The following is a 22,000-nucleotide window of genomic DNA, read 5'->3' as shown; positions in this document are numbered from 1 at the left end:
CCTTCAAAGTACAAACTTTTGTATTTGTTTTTGTGCCACACTTCATGGTACCCAGGGCTAACTCTTGGCTCTGGGCTCAGAGATCACTCCAGGCAGATTCAGGAAACCATAAGGGGTCCTGAGATCAAACCAGGGTCTGCTGCATGCAAGGCAAGCACCTTACCTGCTGTTCTATGACTCCTGCCCCAGCACAAACATTGGGGGTGGGGGGGTTGGATCACACCTGGCAGCATTCAGGGGTTACTCCTGGCTCTGTGCTCAGAAATCACTCCTGGCAGGCTCGAGGAACTATATGGGATGCTGGGAATCAAACCGGGGTCTGTCCTGGGGCAGCTGCATGCAAAGGCAAATGCCCTACCACTGTGCTATCGCTCTGGCCCCCAGCACAAACATTTTAACTTTGAAAAAAAGTAGTATAATTGAGGGCCCAAGAGCTAGAATAGGGTTAAGGTGCTTGTCATGCATATGTCTAACCCTGCTTTAATCCCTAGCACCACATGGTCTCCCAAGCACCACAAGGAGCAACTTCTGAGCACAGAGCCAAATAGAGCCCCTGAGCACTATTGCATGTGACCCAAATATATCTGACTTGATACTATTTTGCTTTAAAAAAAAAATCAGTCTTGTGCCGAAGAGATAGCACAGCAGTAGGGCATAGCCAATCCAGGATGGACGGTAATTCAAATCCCAGCATCCCATATGGTCCCCCTGTGCCTGCCAGGAGCAGTTTCTGAGTGCAGAGCTAGGAGTAACTCCTGAATGCCACCACAAAGTGTGACCAAAAAAAAAGAAAGAAAAATAAAATCAGTTTTTTTAAAATAAGAGAATATGGCTGGAGAGATATGCAATGGATAAGGCTCTTACTTTGCACAGAACGGACTCAGTTTCTATCTCCAACACCCCATATGGTCCCTTGAGCCCCACCAGAAGTGATCCCTGAGCTCAGAGTAAGAATAAGGCCTGAGCACTGCTGAGTGTGGTTCAAAAACTTGAACAAGGAAATAGACCGTATCAAGTGGCAAAGCCTCGTGATTTGGGATTACAAAACTGAGACTACTAAGGTGAGTGGGAGGAGTGAGGGAAGAAAGAGGTGGGTTACAAGTCCCATAGGACAAGGGTAAAGGCTCTTGGGCACTTTGGTAATAAGATATGATACCTTTATTAAAATCATAACCATTTGGAACCAGAGAAACAGTACAGCTGGTAAGACATTTTGCCTTGCATGGGGCTCAAATTCAGTCCTTGGCACCCCATATGGTCTCCTGAGCACTGCCAGGTGTGATCCCTGAGTACAGAGCCTGGAGTAAGTGCTGAACATAGCTAAGTATAGCCACAAAACAATCAAAAACAACATTAGAACTATTATAAACGCCAGAGAGATAGCATTGAGGTAGGGCATTTGCCTTGCATGCAGAAAGACGGTGGTTCGAATCCCAGCATCCCATATGGTCCCCCGAGCCTGCCAGGAGTGATTTCTGAGTGTAGAGACAGGAGTAACCCCTGAGCACTGCCGGGTATGACCAAAAATCAAAAACCATAAAATAAAAATAAAAGAACTATTATAAACAATGTTACCTAAACTATCATAAAAAATGGAAATGTGGGGCTGGAGCGATAGCACAGCAGGTAGGGCATTTGCCTTGCATGTGGCTGATTTAGGTTCTATCCCCAGAATCTCATATAGTTCCGGAGCCTGCCAGGAGTGATTTCTGAGCTCAGAGGCAGCGCCAACACATATGACTCAAAAACAAAACAAAACAAAACAAAACAAACAACAAAAAAAAGGAAATGTAGATCCAGTTTTTTCTAAGATCTTAAAATACCTTTCAGAGTAAAAACAGATAGCTTACAATATATAAAGACTAGATGTAAATCAAAATTTTCAATAGCATCTTTAATACATAAGTATTGTAATAAACTTAAGGATGCTAAGGGTAAGATGGGGCTGAAGCAATAGCACAGAAATAGGGCATTTGCCTTGCACATGAACTACCCAGATTGATTCCTGGCATCCTATATGCCTCACTAGGAATACCTGAGTGCAGAGCCAGGAGTAACCTGGAGCACCATCAGGTATAGGCTTTCCCACACCACCATGACAAAAATAATCATTTGGCAAAAAAAGCAGGATTTGTTTTCTGGAGCTGTGGGAAAGGAAATAGAGAATTAAGGTTTAATGTCATTATCCATGAGGTGGCACAACAGTGTGAATGTACTTGGTGCCTCCGAATTATTTGCTTATAAATGATTTAAAGGGGCCGGAGAGATAGCACAGTGGTAGGGCATTTGCCGACCCAGGACAGACCCGGGTTCAATCCTTGGCATTCTATATGGTCCCCTAGCCTGCCAGGAGCGATTTCTGAGTGCCGAGCCAGGAATAACCCCTGAGCACAGTGGGTGTGGCCCCTCCCCCCCAAAAAAAAACAAAAAGTAATAATAATAATAAAATAAAATAAAAATGATTTAAATATCTGACCCCTGACATGGTTAAATGTTGAGGCCCAGGGAGAGAATTCCTAAGACTGGAGTGCTTGCCTGACATTGGGAGGACCCAAGTTTGATCCTGGTTCCCCATATATGCCAGGTATTGCCCATGTGGCCACCATCACTGCTGTGGCCCTGCACTAGTTCATCTCCTAACTTAAGTCTGTGGGAAAGAGGAAAGGAGGGGAGGGAACAAGAGGGGAGGAGAAGAGAATGAACTGAGGGTGGGAGGAAAAGAAAGACAGCAAAGAAAGGGAATAAGGAAAACTAGTAAAGTATGTTAAATATATTATATCATGGGGCTGGAGCGATAGGGCGTTTGCCTTGCATGTGGCCGACAGGACAGACCCAGGTTCGATCCCTGGCATCTCTTATGGTCCCCTGAGCCTGCCAGAGGCGATTTCTGAGTGCAGAGCTAGGGGTAACCCCTGAGTGCACCCCTGGGTGTGACCCAAAAATCAAAAAATATATATAAAATATCATAATTATAGGGGCCGAAGAGATAGCATGGAGGCATTTGCATACATGCAGAAGCACAGTGGTTTGAATCCTGGCATCCTATGTGGTCCCCCACCAGGAGCGATTTCTGAGCATAAATCCAGGAGTAACCCCTGAGCGCTGCCAGGTGTGACCCAAAAACCAATATATTTATAAATCAGAATTATAATATATTGCCTCTAAAGTATTCATGTTAGGGAATTAGTACTACTATTTTATAGTAAATTATAAAATAAAACTGAGCTAAATGTAAAACAGTAATAAAGAGAAAATTTGAAAATAACATTGTGGGGTCAGAGAGATAGCACAGAGGTAAGGCATTTGCCTTCCATGCAGAAGGACATTTGTTCGAATGCTGGCATCCCATATGGTCCCTCGAGCCTGCCAGGAACGATTTCTGAGTGTAGAGCCAGGAGTAACCCCTGAGAGCTGCCGAGTGTGACCCAAAAACCAAAAAATAAATAAATAGCATTGTGCCTGAGAGATAATAAAGCAGGTAAACTTAACATGCATGCAGTCAACCTTGGTTCAAATTCCTGGCACCAGATATGGTCACTGGGGCCAGGATATTCCAGGCAGGGGGTACAGGTAAAAATCAAATAAATGGAGGGCTACAGCACAGATTAGAGGGCAAATTGGTAGGACTGGGGAAGTAGGGACACTAGATGAAAACAAGGCCAGAAGGAGGCCACAGTTGAAAAATGGTTAAGAACCATTTTGGTTCTTATTCCTGGTTCAAATTCCTGGCACCAGATATGGTCACTGGGGCCAGGATATTCCAGGCAGGGGGTACAGGTAAAAATCAAATAAATGGAGGGCTACAGCACAGATTAGAGGGCAAATTGGTAGGACTGGGGAAGTAGGGACACTAGATGAAAACAAGGCCAGAAGGAGGCCACAGTTGAAAAATGGTTAAGAACTACTAAATTATATTCTTTGGGAAAATTACTCATCAAATCCCTTTACAAAATTACTGTGGCTGCTTTCGCAAGCTGTTTTTAGGATCTTAGAAACATATACTTCACATAAACTGAGTCTTTTCAGCAGAGGGTGGACCCGTTGGTATGATGTTATCAGCACCACTTGCTACATGTGGCTCTAGCTAACTTATGTATATGGTGTCTATGGTCACATTTTGCTTATCCTTTTGTTCTGGACGCATTCATATATCTGAAAAGTATCCCAAAGGCCCCTGAAGACAGTCTATGAGATCAAAACTGTCTTCAGATAACATTGAGACAATTCTTTTTCACTGTTTCTTTGAGACTGCCCTTTTTCACTTTGTTGACAGTTGGCACTGACACTATAGTGCCCTGTGATGGACAGAACTACTAGTACAAGGAAAAAAAAAAAAACAGGTACAGAGTCCAAGGCGTGAGAGCTAGTCTACAGATCATTGGTTGGTTTGTGTAAAAACAAACAACAAACAGCAGCACTCACTTCATTCACTACCCTTAATGAGGCAGTAAGAAGTTTTTCATTTTAGTTTTTGGTTTTTGATTTTTTGAACCACACCTAGTAGTGCTCAGTCTGCTCTGCACTCGGTCACCATGTGGAGCTGAGGTCTCCCACGTGCAAAGTAAAACTCTGAACCAGTTGAACTCAGCCCCAAAAAAGTTTTGGATTTTCTAAGTCAGATGACCCTTGAACACTCATTGTTTTGGCTTTTTTTTTTAATGTCTTGTGTAACAAAAGGGCAAGTAGACCCAGCTCTCTACCTACACAGGTTAGCCGAGGACAGCTTTGTGTGATTATAAGCTTGTGCCTTTTGAGTGAGCTAATTCAGGGATGTTTGTTCTAGTTTTAACAGAAACTCGTTTTTACCTGACAGACAGTTGTAATTACTCAGCTTGGATCTTTGGTGACATTTTCTCTACACTGAGTGAATCTAGCATTTTAAAGGGGACAGCTGATGGCATTTTGTTGCCAACATAAAACTCAGGCTTCCAAGAAAATTCAAATTTTTAAAATATGTCATTAATCATATCAACAATTTTGCAAATAGTTATTATGAGCTTTAGAGCTTCTTAGATTTTCTGGTGAGATTGTCGATATTTTATGATGGATAAAAATCGGTTAAATTAATTGATACAATTTTTTAAATGTTTAGGGCCGGAGGGATAGCACAGCAGTAGAGTGTTTGCCTTCAACCTGGCCAACTCAGACAGACCTGGGTTCAATCCCCAGCATCCCATATGGTCCTCCAAGCCTGCCAGGAGTAACTAATTCCTGAGCACTGCCAGGTGTGGCCCAAAACCCCCCAAAAATATTTTAAATATTTATACTAGTATTCATATTTATACTTTGGAGTATGAAATTATACATTTATGAGCCATAGAGATAGTACAGACGGGAAGACACTTGCCTTCCCGTGGGGTATAGGAAAGGAGGAAGGAAGATAGATCAGGTGAACCAGTGTTGTGTAAATAAGCAATGCAGGGTATTATAAAGTCATAGGTGAATGAAAGTTTCACTCAGATTCAAAGATTCAAAGAACTATTAGCATCTTTTTTCCAACATGTATTCTCTTTCTTTGTTTTGTTTTTTGTTTTTGGGCCACACCCAGTGATGCTCAGGGCTTACTCCTGACTATGTGCTCAGAAATTGCTCCTGGCTTGGGGGACCATATAGGACATTGGGGGATCGAACTGCAGTCCTTCCTAGGTTAGCGCATGCAAGGCAAATGCCCTACTGCTTGCACCACCGCTCCAGCCCCAGTGTTCTTATTTTTTTATCTCACCTTTTAGTAACACAATAATCCAAACATTATTATTATTATTCTTTTATCTAGTAGGGTGATCTGTGATCACTAGCCTTTGATGTTACCATTGTAATTATTTCAGTGTACCATGAACAATGCCAGTTGAATAGATGGTTGTGCATTCCACAATCCCCAGAGAGGGAGAGGCTATTCCCATGCCCCTGTGTGGGTAGGACAAGAGAGGCAGTCCAGTAGCAATTTCAATTCAGGAAATAATCCACACAGTTGGGAAGGAATAGCAGGCCAGAAACTAACGCTGCAAGCTGTTCACCCACAAGCCAGTCACTCCACCACATGGAACCATGAGCCAAGATGGCAGGTGCCACTCCAGGCCGCCTGATCGGGAAAAACAAAGGCAACCCCCAAGAGGAGGGGGGAAAAGCCAGATGAGGAGGCAATGTAGAAACATCTTTTTAACAAGAAAATCAAAGGAACCAATGGAGAGATCTAATCAGAAGTCAATATGAGGATCAGTCCAAAGGCCTTTACCAACAGTTGCCCATATAATATAGTAAATATGAATTGATACCTCTTTCTGTGTGTTCTAATTGCTCCACTGATCAGCTTTTTCCTTCATCTGTGTCTGCCTTCCTTTCATCAGGCTTTTCATATGCCAAGACACAACAATATTAAAATAAGGTCATTTTGAGGCCAGAGAGATAGCACAGCAGTAGGTGTTTGCTTTACACATGGCCCACCCAGAAAGGACCCAGGTTCGATTCACAGCATCTCATTTCCGGGCTGGAGTGATAGTACAGTGAGTAGGACTCTTGTCTTGCAAGCAGCCAGCTCAGGTTCAATCCCTGGCATCCCATATGATCTCCCAAGTATTGCCAGGAGTCCTAATTGCAATACCAGGAACAACCGCTGAGCATTACTGAATGTGGTCCAAAAACAGAACAAAAAAGTTAGGTCAGTGCTATGGGTGAGGGCCAGAGCAATAGCACAGTGTTAGCCTTGCACACAGCCAACACAGGACGAACCCCAGTTTGATTCCCAGCATCCCATATGGTCCCCCGTGCCTGCCAGGAGTAATTTCTGAGTGTCGCCGGGTGTGACCCAAAAACAAAAAGAAAAAAAAAATGCTATAGTGGCCCAGAGATAGTATTGCAAGCAAGGTGCTTGCCTTGCCTTCCACACAGTTGGCCCAAATTCCCAGTACCTCATTTAGTCCCCAAAGCTCTGCTAAGAGTGACCCCTGAGCATAAAGCCAGGAATAAGCCTTGAGCACCTTCATACTTGTCCCCCACCCCATATTAAAATGCTGTAAGAAGACCTGGGCAGGTGGTTCAGGAATGACTCAGCAACAGAACACCTGCTTTTGCAAATGTGAGGCACTGAGTTGATCCTTGGCACCTTAGCTCTGCTATCTGGGATCTGCAGAACTGCAACAGTATGTCCCCTTCTGAATTGAATGGTCTACAATGAGCGTAACTCAAGTTACAGGAAGGGCTGGGTATGTTAGAACAGTCTCCAACACTGCATGGTCCCCCATATACTGAGCCAGAAGTAGCCCCTGAGAACGACCAGGTGTGTGACTCAGAAGCCACAAACTACAGCCAGGAGTACAAGCTCCAATGAGCACATGCGTGAACACCACAACGACGCCCTCCCCTCCAGGGAGCACATGTGCAAGTACCTCAACTAAATGAGCACAACACATATCTAGCTCAATAACCAACATCTTAAGGGAAATGGGAAGTTTTGTTTTTACTTGCTACAGTGTCCTCTCATTGTTCAAAGGGGATCACATGTCTCTCACTTTAAACCAAAAGTTAGAATTGGTGACGACACAGAGAGCTGAGTGAGGCTTCTTGTTCCCAGCAGTCATGTGGGTGCAAAGCAAAAATTCTGGAAGGAAATTCTAAGTGTTGCTCCAGAAAATACAAGAATTGTACAGAATGAAATCACCTTGTTACTGATAATGGAGATAGTTTTAGTGATCTGGAGAGAAGAGTAAACCAACCACAGCATTTCTTTAAGCCAGAATCTAATCCAGAGGGTAAGGCCCCTAACTCTTCAATTAGTCTTCAATTCTATGAAGACTTAGAGAGGCGCGGAAGCTGCAGAAGAAAAGTTTGAAGCCACAGAGGTTGGTTTGTGAGGCATAAGGAAAGAAGATGTTCCTTCCATAATTTAAAAGTACAAAGTGAAGGAGCAAGTGCTGATGTAGAAGCTACAGCAAGTCATCCAGATAATTTAGCTAGAATTGTTGATGAAGGTGACACCAGTAAACATATTCTTAGTGTGGATTTATGGATTTTCGGCATCTTGATGTTCAATATTTGAGTGAAATAGCCTTCTATTAAATTATGGTAAATCCACAGAATGTTAGGAAATTTTAAGTCTTGAAACTAGTTTAGGAAATGGAGAATATTATGCTGAGTGAAATGAGTCAGAGGGAAAGAATAAACATAGAATGATTGCACTCATTTGAGTGATATAAAAACAAGATAGTGGGCCCAGAGAGATAGCATAGCGGTGTTTGCCTTGCAAGCAGCCGATCCAGGATCAAAGGTGGTTGGTTTGAATCCCGGTGTCCCATATGGTCTCCCGTGCCTGCCAGGAGCTATTTCTGAGCAGACAGCCAGGAGTAACCCCTGAGCAACGCCGGGTGTGGCCCAAAACCAAAAAAAAAAAAAAAACTAAAAACAAGATAGTATGATAATGATGCCAAAGATAATAGAGATGAGGACCAGGAGGACTAGCTCACAGTAGGGAGCTTGCCCCCAAGAATGGGAGAGTGCAGTTAGGGCAAAGAAGAGGCCACTGTGACAATAATGTTGTCACATTATTCACATTGTCACATTATTAGTTGAAAACAATCACTCTGGACAAGAATTGGGTGCTTATAGGAGGTAAAAATATATGCATGATATTTCTTCAGCCACCATGTAGCAAACCATAGTATTTAAAAGGGAAAGAAAGGGGAAGGAAGAGAGAGAAGAAAAATGTCTGCAGGAGGCATGCAGTGGAAAGGGTGGAAAGCAAACCCAACATTGATGGTTGGAAATGTGCACTGGTGAAGGGTTGGTGTGTTGAACATTGTTTAGTTGAAACTATTACGGATAGCGACACCAAAGCCTGACTTCAAACCTCAGTCGCTGGGGCCACACAGAGATAGTGCAGCCAACCCAGGTTCAATCCCCAGCATCCCATATGGTCTTCTCAGCACCACCATGAGAGATGCCTGGGTGCAGAGCCAGAAGTAACTCTGGAGCATCTCTCCTGCTACCAGCATACCCTATTTTGTTCTGCCTTTTATTCTTTTTTATTAAACTTGATTGATTGACTGGTTGATTGGTTTTTTGTGTCACACCTGGTGGTGCACAAGGGTTACTCAGAAATCACACCTGGCAGGCTGGGGGACCATATGGGATGCCAGGAATCAAGCTGGCACTTCTGGGTCGGCTTCATGCAAGGCAAACGCCCTACCACCATGCTATCTCTCCAGCCTGTGCCTTTTATTTTTAGTCTCATTGTTGATTTGGAGTTTATTTTTAATTGTTAAGTGTGCTATAACCTTTGAGTGGAAACAAATTTTTCTAAAAGTTCCATGATTGAAATTTTTAATCTGATAGCATAAAACAGTAGACCTTATATAAAATCTCTTAAGTAGAAAGAACACTTGATTTTCCTCTTGGCCTGAAATAATTTCCTCATTACATTCAACCTTTCATTGTCAAAATAGATTACCATTCAAACTGTAACTGTCTAGATTTGTTCCTGCAGAACTGTCTTCATTGGCTACATTGCTTTTGCCAGGACTATATTACTTTAGCCAGGTCTGTTTAAGTTTATAAATAAAACCTATTTGCCATATGGAAACTGACTTAAAGTCAACGGTTTCTTGGTTTTTGTCTAGGCCCGAAGTATGAAGAAGCAGGTCATCGATGACTTCATCACCCAAAACAAGTATCTGCTGGCAGCCAGGCTTACCAGCCAGAAGTTGTTCCATGAACTCTGCCCAGTAAAACGTTCTCACCGACAGAGGAAGTAAGGACTTGAGGTTTTGCCTTTTTTATCATATGATAGAGAAGCCATATTGCATTCAGTCCAGGGCACTGAACCCAGAGCCTCCTTCCCGCAAAGCACATGCCATATCCCTGACTCCAATATTCTTTCTCTAAAAGAAGAGAATGTTGCTGTGTTTCCAGGCTTTCAGATTACTTTATAGACTATGAGAAAGACTATAATCAAGTGGATGTCAAGAAACATATTTTTGGGCCTACAGCAAGTAGAATGCCTGCCCTGCTTACAGTCAACCTGGGTTTGATCCCCAAGCTGACCCGCGTGACCCCTGAGCACAAAGCCAGGAGTAACCCCTGAACATCACCAGATATGGCCCAAAAGCAAAAAAAAAAGTAGGGCCCGGAGAGATAGCACAGCGGTGTTTGCCTTGCAAGCAGCCAATCCAGGACCAAAGGTGGTTGGTTCGAATCCCGGTGTCCCATATGGTCCCCCGTGCCTGCCAGGAGCTATTTCTGAGCAGACAGCCAGGAGTAACCCCTGAGCAATGCCAGGTGTGGCCCAAAAAAAAAGAAAGAAAGAAAGTAGAAGAATACTCTAGGGTCAGAGAGATAGTACAGGGGTGAAAGCACTGGCTTTGCAAGTAGCTGACTCTGGCCCATCACCACATCTGGTACTCTGAACACTGCCAGAAATGATCCCTGAGCCTCACTGAGAGTGAAAAAGCTGGGGGAGTTGAAGGGGGATGGACAACAAAAGAAAAAGGATTGTTATTTACATAGTCTTCAAAAATGAATCTCCTAGATCTGCATTGTCACTGATCCTACACCCATTATAGATCATTGGGGAGACCACCAATGACTCTGTGAGGCTTCTGCCCAGTGTCTACTTCTCGACCATCTCATCCCTATCAGCTTTCCCACTCGTCAGCCAAGGATCCCTCTATCGCTCTCTGCCGTGGAGTCTTTGCATTTAGTGTCTCTACCTAGGCTGATCCCTTTCCTTCTTAGGAGACATGTCAGTCAAGCCTGTACTCAAATACCACCTCCCCAATGTTAGTAACTGCTGCCCTCCTAGGTCTCACTCTGGCACTATCTCCCCCAAGCCCCCTTCTTTTTCCCCAATACTTGAAATTACCTGTTCTGTTCCATCTATATTTTTGTCTGCCTTCTCCATCAGAATCTAAGCTCCACAAAGCAAAGGCAAAGACACTATGTGTCTTACCTAGCATATAGTTAGTGCTCACTAAACATTTGGCAGACTAATTACTAACTGAATTTTCCAATGGAACCATAGCAAAAGAAACCTTTCAGAATGTTACAATGGGTTTCGGTAGTTTCTGGCCTGAGATAGCTCAGACCAGCCTTGCTTGTATAAGAACCAGTGACTACTTAAAGACCCTTCTGCAGCAAAGATTGAGTGGCCATTGCCTTAAAATAATTGTTATGGGACCCAAGAGTTGGTACAGTGGGTAGGGCACTTGCCTTTCATGTGTCCAACCTGGGTTCGGCCCTTATGTTTCCCTGATCACTGCCAGGAATAATTCTTGAGTACAGAGCCAGGAGTAACCCTTGAGCATCACCGGGTATGGCCCCAAAAAACAATCTGAAAAAACTTGGGGTATGGGGCAGGCATTGCTAAATGTGAAATTTGGATCACCAGTCTGGAAAAGCCATTGGTCTTTTATGACTTCTGTATCTTCTCTCATTTGAGAATGCCAGCAGACAGCTTTCCTGAGCAAAGTGGATCCACTTTTAGGGCATAAGGGCTTTGTCTTGATTACCACTTGCCAATGGTGGCCCTTACCTTGGCCTTGGAATTTGGTTGTCAAGTCTTTTCTTCTGTTGTTGTGCAGGTACTGTGTGGTTTTAGTCATGCCCGAGGCTGCCAAGTCAAGTAAACCCTTTGAGGCCTTCCTGTCTTTTGCTCTGGCGAACACACAAGACACAGTGAGATTTGTGCACGTCTACAGCAATCGGCAGCAGGAGTTTTCCAACTCCTTCCTACCAGACAGCGCTGCATTTCAAGGGAAATCTTTGGTGAGTGGAAGTCTCTCCTAATGCTAGTTTCATCATAAGGACATGGTTCTTGGTAATGTGGCCACCTTTTGGGGAGTTTGGGGTATAAATGCCAGAAAATCCAGAGATCTCTGACTCTTATTTTTAGAAGCCTACTCTTCAGAGTCTTTGATGAATTCACAGCCTAGTCTTAGACCTGTGGAGCTCCAGGTCCACTAATTCCCATCAGGTCAACTGACAGTGTTGAGTTTGTAAAATGCCACCACAGTACCAACCAAATGCATACAAAATTGCTTCTTCCTTTTCTTTTACCTCCTTCCCTTCATCTAAGTGATTTCACTCTACTCTTGCTCCTCCTCTGTCTTCACTCTGTAAATTTCTTTTCTTTTTTTATCACTTGGGTTCTCACAGAAAAAAAAAAACTCTGAAAAACAAAGGTTTCCTATATTAAAATATATATATTGTCAGAGGGGCCAGATTGATAGCGCAGTAGTAGGGCATTTTCATTGCATGCGGCTGACCCAGGACATACCTTAGTTCGATCCCTAGCATCCCATATGGTCCCCTAAGCCAGAAGCGATTTCTGAGCACATAGCCAGGAGTAACCCCCTGATCATCACCAGGTGTGGCCCAAAATCAAAATCCAAAAACAATATTTATGGTTATCTAATGACTAAATTTATGGGAGCCAGAGAGATAGCACAGTGGTAAGGCATTTGCCTTACACACGGCCAATACAAGACAGACCTCGGTTTGATTCCTGGCATCCCATATGGTCCCCAAGCCAGGAGTGATTTCTGAGCGTATAGCCAAGAGTAACCCCTGAGCATCATCGGATGTGGGCCAAAAACAAAACAAAATAAAAAAAAAAAAAAAAAAAATATATATATATATATAGTCAGAAGGTTAGAAATATGGGGGGAGGGTGTTACTCATGTAATTAACTCTACTGTGATCCCTGCATTTCCTGAGTACTTCCAAGAGTGACATAAAAGCTAAAAAAAAAAATCATAAAAGATTAAGTATTATTAGACACGTTTAGTACTAAGTTTATTAAGAAAAATGCTTTGGGGCCGGGTGGTGGCGCTAGAGGTAAGGTGCCTGCCTTGCCTGCGCTGGCCTAGGACGGACTGCGGTTCGATCCCCCGGTGTCCCATATGGTCCCCCAAGCCAGGAGCGACTTCTGAGCGCATAGCCAGGAGTAACCCCTGAGCGTCACCGGGTGTGGCCCAAAAACCAAAAAGAAAAAAAAGAAAGAAAAATGCTTTAACTTGAAAGTAAGATTTCAAAAAAATACCATAGGGACTAGAGTGATAGTACAGAGTAGGGCATTTTCCTTGCACTTGGCTGACCTGGGTTTGATTCCTAGCATCCTGTATGGTCCCTTGAGCCTGCTAGAAGTGATTCTGAGTACAGAGGCAAGAGTAACTCCTGAGCATCACCAGATAGAGTCCAACAGAATTAAAATAAAGAAAAACGTAAATCTTTTGCAAATACCAGAGATTCAGCCATACTTGTGTTTGGACTTACCATTACCGTCACTAGATCCCTTTTTCCATCTACCCAGAAAAAGAAAACTGTAGCAGGTTCCCACTCTTGGGAGACTTTTATGGTTTTTCTCTCTCATTCTCCCAGGTGTCTATCTTAGAAAGACGCAACACGGCAGGAAGGGTGGTCTACAAAACCCTGGAGAACCCATGGACAGGGAGCGAGAGTGACAAATTCATCCTCTTGGGTCATCTCAACCAGTTGCGTCAAGACTCAGCTCTTCTGTCCTCAGAGGCTGTGCTCCCAGACCTGACAGATGAACTTGCCCCCGTAAGCATGTGGACCCAGAGCGTGGGCCCTGGGCAGGGTTTTGCACTGGAAGCTTCTTCCTCTTCACCAGGTTTATCCCTGACCATTGTCCGTGTTCTCTCCCAATAGATTTTTCTCCTTCGGTGGCTCTACTCTGCTTCTGACTACATCTCAGACTGGTGGGACAGCATATTTCACAACAACTGGTAGGCCTCTCTCCAGACTCCATTCCTCACTCTATTTGTAGCAGAATAGAAGAGTTCTTTGGAACTCTTTTGAAGACTCCATCCACTGCTTTCAGTTTGTACTTCGTATAGGTGAGGGGAAGGCTGTTTGCATACAGCTTGAACCCTTTCTGTTTCTTTCAGTCAACTTTCTTTTGCTTTTTGTCGGTGGTTTTTGTTTGTTTTTGTTTTATTTCTGGTGGTGCAGAGATTCAAACTCAGGGCCTCACACATGCAAGGTAAGTGCTCTGCTACTGAGCCATATCCCTGGCCCAAGTTTACTTTTTTTAATGTATTTCTGATTGATACTTTGTGACTGTTGGGAAATAAGGAACCACTACATAGCAGAGCCTGGAACTATCCTCTTCATGAAGATTCTAGTGCCTTTCACTAATTTGAAAACATAGGACACACACACACACACACACACACACACACACACACACGCAATGAGCTCCTATAGAGGAAAACCACTACATACTCTCTTCTCCTCTCTCCTCTCTCCCCTTTTTTTATGCGCCTCCCCCCTAGAGTAGGGGGGTGAGCCAGAGGACCACTATAGAGTCCACCTGGCACCCACTTCTGGCCACCTGGGCTGGCACCCAGAGAAGGCCTGAAGTCCAGGAGAGAAAGAGGGGGACACCTGGGGGCCTGCCAAGCCTCCCAGCACCCCCCAAGCTAGGGAGAAGGCCTACGGCCTGGGGCTTCCCCAAACCCCATACCTGGCAAGAGCTGGTCTCCAGAATCAAAGAGGGAACCGGAAGCCAGATATCTACCTGCCCTCCTCCTCCCCTCCCCTCCCCTCCCCCCTCCCGTTCCCTCCCCTCTTCCCCTCCCCTCCCCTTCCCTTCCCTCCCCTCCCCTTCCCTTCCCTCCCCTCCCTCCCCTTCCCTCCCCTCCCCTCCCCTTCCCTTCCCTTCCCTTCCGTTTCTCTCTTCCTATAGAGAAAAACCACTACTCACTCACCATTGAGGTTCTTAGACCTTTAGTTTTGTCAATGTATCAGATTTTAAAACACTAGCTCTCAGGGGCCAGAGAGATAGCATGGAGGCAGGGTGTTTGCCTTGCATAGAAGGACAGTGGTTTGGCATCCCTATGGTCCCCCGAGCTTGCCAGGAGCAATTTCTGAGTGTAGAGGCAGGAGGAACCCCTAAGTGCTGCTGGGTGTGACACAGAAACAAAAATAAAAACACTAGCTCTAGAGGAAATCTTGAAAGACCTACTCTCTACTCCCACTCCATCTGGGCCACTTCTGAATTTATCTAGTGAGGGAGAAAAAGCCATTTTAGTCACTAATACTTCCCTCGGCATGATAATTTTCTTCCTTGTATACAACTTTAATCTTTGGTTAACCTCTCCTTCATTCTACAAAATTTATTTTTTGGTTTTGTTTTGTTTTGTTTTTGGGTCACACCGGCAGTGCCCAGGGGTTACTCTTGGCTGTCTGCTCAGAAATAGCTCCTGGCAGGCACGGGGGACCATATGGGACACCAGGATTCGAACCAACCACCTTTGGTTCTGGATCGGCTGCTTGCAAGGCAAACGCTGCTGTGCTATCTCTCCGGATTCTACAAAATTTATTAAGCACAGTTTACAGAAACACAATCAAGCTTTTTAAAATATGTCATTTGTGGGGCCAGAGAGACAGCACAGTGGCAAGGCATTTGCCTTGCATGTGGCCGACCCGGGACAGACCCTCTTCAATTCCTAGCATCCCATATGGTCCCCCGAGCTTGCCAGGAGCGATTTCTGAGCACAGCCAGAAGTAACCCCTGAGCATAGCCGGGTGTGGCCCAAAAACCAATCAATTTTTTTTTTTTTTTTTGGTTTTTGGGCCACACCCGGCGGTGCTCAGGGGTTACTCCCGGTTGTCTGCTCAGAAATAGCTCCTGGCAGGCACGGGGGACCATATGGGACACCGGGATTCAAACCAATCACCTTTGGTCCTGGATCGGCTGCTTGCAAGGCAAATGCTGCTGTGCTATCTTTCCAGGCCCCCAATCAATTAACAAATAAACTGCTTTTTAAAAAATTAATAAAATATGTCATTTGTGAATTAAAACAGTCAAGGGAAAACCTCTACTTTTCCATCAGTACCACCTCCACCACCCTCTCCCCCATCCTAACCAAAAAAAAGTTGGTATTTGGTGTTTGTTTTGTAGATTTTTGGTTTGGTTTCTGATGGGGCCACATCTAGCAATGCTCAGGGGTTATTCCTGACTCTGTGCTTAGGCACAACCCTTATTAGTGCTGGTGGGGGGGACTGCATATGGTGCCAGGGATCCAACCAGAGCCATCCACATGTAAGGAAAGCACCTATCCTACATTGTTCTTCTGGCCCTCAAGTGCTTGTGGTTTTGGAAGTTTTTGGCTTTGTGTGTTGTCTTTGTGTAGTCGTGTGCTTTGAACTAGAGAGCCGAGAATTAAAATAACTCATGGACATAGCACAGTCAGTTACACAGAACAGACCAGAGTGTGTTGGCTTCTTTTCAGGCGGGAGCTGATGCCACTTTTGTCTTTGGTCTTCTCTGCCCTCTTCATCCTCTTTGGCACCGTCATCATTCACGCTTTCAGGTAAAGGCCTCCCTATCCTCTTTTTTTTTTTTTTTTTTTTTTTTTGGTTTTTGGGCCACACCCAGCGGTGCTCAGGGGTTACTCCTGGCTGTCTGCTCAGAAATAGCTCCTGACAGGCACGGGGGACCATATGGGACACCGGGATTCGAACCAACCACCTTTGGTCCTGGATTGGCTGCTTGCAAGGCAAACACCACTGTGCTATCTCTCCGGGCCCCTCCCTATCCTCTTGATGAAATTCCTGAAATTTGAGCCCCGAACCCTTCTAGTGGTTTGTATTTCTTTTTTGGTAAAACTGTTGTGTTTTTGTGTTGTTGTATTTTTTTTTAACTTTAGTGATACAAATGAAGAGAGAGAGTCAAATCCTCCAGATAAAGAAGAAACGCATGAGAAGGCCGAGAAGACAGCAGAGCCCAGCTTCACCAAAGAAAGCAGCAGGTTTCTTGACCAAAACTCTCAATGCACCTCCCTCAGCCATACACACAGAGAGTGTCTAACACAGTTAGAGCACACTTTGTCACGACTGATTTATGACATTTAACATGAGTCCTTGGGACAGGCCATTGTACAGTGGGTAGGGTGCTTGCCTTACATTCAGCTGACCTGGATTCAATCCCTAGCATCCTGAGCTGGCAGAAGTAAACCTAAGCACCACTGGGTACCCCACCCCACCCCCAAGATAAAATAAGCATGGGTCCTACTTACTCATTGCCTTTGCTTTCTCAGTCTCCTTTTAGTCATCAAGCAGCAAGCAAAAAAGCATGTCAAATGTACTGCATGAGCCAGAAGAAGAGAGTAGTATAATGCAGTAACCTATGTTCTGCCCTAAAGCATTTATGTACCATCAAATCAGAAGCAAGAGTGTTGGTAATGGTACCAGAAGGCAGTCCGGTGATTAGGGTGCATTCCTAGTATGTGCTCCATCCAGGTTAAATAACTAGCACCGGGGCCGGGCGGTGGCGCTAGAGGTAAGGTGCCTGCCTTGCCTGCGCTAGCCTAGGACGGACCGAGGTTCGATCCCCCGGCATCCCATATGGTCCCCCAAGCCAGGAGCGACTTCTGAGCGCATAGCCAGGAGTAACCCCTGAGCATCACCGGGTGTGGCCCAAAAACCAAAAAAAAAAAAAAAAAATAACTAGCACCACAGAGACCTTAAGCATCACTAGGTGTATTACAGCGGATCTTTGGAGCCTTTTTTTTTAGGGGGAGGGGATGGTTGGGCCACACCCGGCAGGGGTTACTCTAGGCTCTGCACTCAGAAATCACTCCTGGCAGGCATGGGGGACCGACCATATGGGATGCCAGGATTCAAACCCAGGTCCGTCCTGAATCAGCTGTGTGCAAGGCAAACACCCTACTGCTGTGCTATCTCTCCGGCCCCATTGGGCCCTTTCTGAACCGCTGATTTAGGTTAGTCAAGAATTGCTATTGGAGGGGCCAGAGAGATAGCGCAGCGGTGTTTGCCTTGCAAGCAGCCGATCCAGGACCTAAGGTGGTTGGTTTGAATCCCGGCATCCCATATGGTCGGTCCCCCGTGCCTGCCAGGAGCTATTTCTGAGCAGATAGCCAGGAGTAAATCCTAAGACCGCCGGGTGTGCCCCTCCCCCAAAAAAAGAATTGCTGTTGGAGGGGCCCGAGTGGTGGCACAAGAGGTAAGGCGTCTGTCTGCCATGCCTGAGCTAGCCTACGATGGACCGCGATTCGATCCCCCAAGCCATGAGTGACTTCTGAGCACATAGCCAGGAGTAACCCCTGAGTATCACCGAGTATGGCCCAAAAACCAAAAAAAAAAAAAAAAGAGATAGAATTGCTATTGGAGTCTATAGACCACTTCAATATCACTTGGGAAGTCCCCCAAGAATTAATGAAAACTACCAATTTGGGTCTCTCCCAAAATAAAAAAATAACAACAACAACAATAATATCTAGTTATTATAGCAGTCTTTTCTTCACTTATACCTTTTTTTTTTATTGGAGTTTGGAATTATAGCCAGTTCCAAGGCTCCTCTCAGGTTAGTGCTCAGAGGTGACTCCCCACAATGCTTTGGGGACCATGGTCCCATGGTCCAGACCCAAGTCTCATACATGTAAAGCAGGTACTCCAGCCACTTGAACCCTCTCCATGCTTTCCCTTTAATACTTGTACTTTCATTCCTTCATAATTCTCCACAGCAAGGTTCCTAAAAAAGGCTTCGTGGAGGTGACTGAGCTTACAGATGTGACCTACACCAGCAACTTGGTCCGCCTGCGGCCAGGCCACATGAATGTCGTCCTCATCCTGTCCAACTCCACCAAGACCAGCCTGCTCCAGAAATTTGCTTTGGAGGTCTACACGTTCACTGGGTGAGCATGTGTTTGTTTCTGTCTGTTGGGGTTTGAACATTTGAGTAAACCAAAGACTAGGAGAACATTTATTTTCCTGACCTCAAGTACTTTTTTGCTTCTCTTTTGGGGCTATACCCAACGATGTTGAGGGACTACTCCTGGCTAAGCACTTGAGAGTGGGTTCACATGATTTTCAGGGGACCACATGCTGCTGAGCATAGAACTCTGGGCTCTCACATGCAAAGCATGTTTTCCAGCCCTTGGCACCATCTTCCTGGCCCCAGCCTTTAGAGTCTTTATCTATGTAGCAAGATGTTGGCTGGGACCTTTTAGCCCAGAATTCAAAGCCACCATGAGGGGACCTCGTTTCCTCCTTGACTTCACAGTCTTTTGGTTCTGAGAGAAGAGCCAGAACTCTCTCTTCTTCCCTGAGCCTTTTCAGGAAGCCAGCTATTCTCTAGCTTCTGTGGATTTTCCTAATGTCAGACATTAGCAGTGATAGTAACTCCCAGTAGAGGATGGGAAATGGACAAGTGGCCGTCACATTTGTAGAAAGCCTCCAGTTTCCACAGAAGTGGCTCATTTTTCCTGTATCCAGGCCTCAACACAAAGCCCTTTTCTGTTATTTGGAAATTGACTCAGGTATTTCGGTGCCTGCAAATGCATGGAGAGATAACCCACATCCTCTTGCTGTACTTTCTACAGAAGCAGCTGCCTGCACTTCTCCTTCCTGAGTTTGGATAAACACAAAGAATGGCTAGAATACTTACTGGAATTTGCTCAGGACGCAGCTCCAATCCCAAACCAGTATGACAAGCATTTCATGGAACGAGACTACACCGGTTATGTACTGGCCCTGAATGGCCACAAGAAGTACTTCTGCCTCTTTAAACCTCAAAAAACAGTGGAAGAGGAAGAAGCCATGGGGTCCTGCGGTGACCTGGACTCTACCCTCCACCTGGGTGAATCTCGGGGGAAATCTTCCTTTGGCCTTGGGTCCAAGCCCATCAAAGGAAAACTAAGCAAGTTGTCCTTATGGATGGAACGCCTATTGGAAGGCTCCTTACAGAGGTTTTATATCCCATCGTGGCCTGAACTAGACTGAGAGATTCAGACAGGCTCAAACTATTTATTTTATTTTTTAATTTTTTTTTTTTTTTTTTTTTTTTTTTTTTATTTTTGGGTCACACCCAGCAGCGCTCAGGAGTTACCCCTGGCTCTGTGCTCAGAAATTGCTCCTGGCATGGGGGACCATATGGGATGCCAGGATTCGAACCACCATCTGTACTGATCAGCTGCGTGCAAGGCAAAAACCCTACCGCTGTACTATCTCTCTGGCCCCTGGCTCAAACTCTTTAGACTTTGTACCTGAGAAGCGGTATTTTCAGGACTCAATTTACAACGGACAAAGTATACATTTTAGATGATTCTTATAGAACAACTAGAAGAATCTCCTCTGTCCTGTTCTAGCCTAAGAATGAAAAATGCCACAAATTCAGTTCTCTAGATCAAATATTTTCCTCCGGTTTATTTTTGCCCTCTCCTTCGAATGCCGCACTATTTAAAATTGACTCTTCATTTCCCTTCTCCCTTTGTTGGCCCTGCCATGTGCTCACTCAACCCTCCTTGCTTTGTCTGAGCTGTGGGAGGAGCAGGGGGCTCAGTCTTGCCAACTGTACCCAGATGGAACTTCAAGCACCTGCCCTGTGTGCAGTTTCCCCTCCCATGCCTTCCTCGCCCCTGCTGTGCTCCGACCATGCGCATGCTATCACTGTCACGGAACCACCCACAGCAGCTAGCAGGCCCTGCATCTTCCAAGAGGCCTAGTTCCAAGCACTACTTACACTAAATGTCTTATCTTGGAGTAAGTGGCTGAGTATATTTTGGGGGTATCCCCCTACCTAATGTGTAAGCCACAGTTTTAGAAGGATTGGGATGCACAGAGTTCTTCATGGGAATTCAGTTTTCTTCCCAGAGAAGAGGCAAGAGCCAGGCCATGCCTGAGTGAACCTCTATGAGCAACCCCTCATGGCCTCCCCAGCACCCTGTGTCACTGAGGGAGGGAGCCCCGGGCCAGAAGTACTGTAACGACTTTGAGCCATTTTGTGTGTGTGTTTTCCCATGCCTTTCTGCCTCTGTCACTTTTAGGGTATGGATATTAGGAGCCATAATTTGTGGCTTTGTTTTCTGAACATTTAGATAAGCAGCTAGAATCCCACAGATATTAAGCTGAAGGCACGTTCTCACCACCACCAAGAAGGAAGGACCCCTTCACTCCTGCAGTGTCTCTTAAGTCAAACACCAGACATGTCTTTTTTTTATCAAGTAACTTAAAATTTCTCAGCCTATGTACTTTGAACCCCCAAGCTCTGTATCTTCGTGTCCTTTTTGGTGACAAGTGAATCAAGACTTGTTCCAGACTCCTGTTTTTGCACATGGCTGACTTTGAGCTTCTGGCCTATATTTTGGTGTCTCACACTGTTTTCTCTCTTGCCACTGCTTCATCAGTAACAAGGTCCAGTCTCTCAGCACCCCGCCTGCTGAGCTCTAATGTACAATGGACTCCAGTCTGCCTCTAAAGACCTACCATTCATTTCTCTGTAGGGCAGGAATACCAGTGAAGTTTGGACATCTTCAAAGGCCTTCCTGTTTAAATATCAGAGTAGATTGTCCATTTGTAATGAATTAAAAATCAGTAATAGGGCATTTATGCTCTAAGCTAAGCCATTTTGATCCGAAATCATTAAAATACTGTGCTACTGTAGCAATTCATTTAACTCCTGAATGTTCAAGTAAACACTCAAAATTATCTTTTGAGGGTCTTTCATGGCCTAGTTGCTTACGTGAGTGGTGTTTTATACTAGATTTTATTTTTAATTCCTAGACAAGATGGGATTCTTTATTTAAATTCCAAAAATCTGGGGCCAGAGCAGTGGCACAAGTGGTCGGGCATTTGCCTTGCACACGCTAACCTAGGACAGACCACGGTTCGATTTCCCAGCGTCCCATAGGGTCCCCCAAGCTAGGAGTGATTTCTGAGTGCATAGCCAGGAATAACCCCTGAGCATCACTGGGTGTAGCCCAAAAAACAGCAACAACAACAACAAAAAAAAATCAGAAATTCCCCAGGTTTGGTCATCTGTAAATATTTTACCTTAATATTGAGATACAGCTGCACCTTCCACTTGTACTAGACAAGGGAAGTTATGATAGGATTGAAGGTAACCCTGGTAAATATTTCAGGGAGTGAAATAGTTCTGTAAGAGAAGCTGGGGAAAAGGATCAGTGCTACAGTACATGTTTCACATCTGTGAGGCCCTGGGTTCAATTCCTCACAAGAAAAAAATAAG

General features: G+C 44.9%; 1 protein-coding gene across 3 annotated transcripts in view; it reads left to right on the top strand.

Annotated features, from left to right (window-relative positions):
• DNAJC16 (DnaJ heat shock protein family (Hsp40) member C16) overlaps positions 1–19,760 on the top strand; it is a 48,610-nt gene extending 28,850 nt beyond the window's left edge. For all 3 annotated transcript variants that reach the window (XM_049771987.1, XM_049771986.1, XM_049771985.1), the window contains 8 exons: positions 9,609–9,739; positions 11,568–11,751; positions 13,366–13,548; positions 13,657–13,733; positions 16,245–16,325; positions 16,662–16,763; positions 18,498–18,668; positions 19,356–19,760. In XM_049771987.1, coding sequence (XP_049627944.1) covers positions 9,609–9,739; positions 11,568–11,751; positions 13,366–13,548; positions 13,657–13,733; positions 16,245–16,325; positions 16,662–16,763; positions 18,498–18,668; positions 19,356–19,755 — 1,329 coding nt within the window. In that variant the 3' untranslated portion in view covers positions 19,756–19,760. The remainder of the gene's footprint in view (positions 1–9,608; positions 9,740–11,567; positions 11,752–13,365; positions 13,549–13,656; positions 13,734–16,244; positions 16,326–16,661; positions 16,764–18,497; positions 18,669–19,355) is intronic.
• Positions 19,761–22,000: the final 2,240 nt, after the last annotated feature.

This window comes from Suncus etruscus, chromosome 4, assembly GCF_024139225.1.
Source record: "Suncus etruscus isolate mSunEtr1 chromosome 4, mSunEtr1.pri.cur, whole genome shotgun sequence".
Lineage (NCBI taxonomy): Eukaryota > Metazoa > Chordata > Mammalia > Eulipotyphla > Soricidae > Suncus > Suncus etruscus.
Note: the sequence above shows the minus strand (reverse complement) of the source record. Positions and strands in the feature narration are given on the sequence as shown.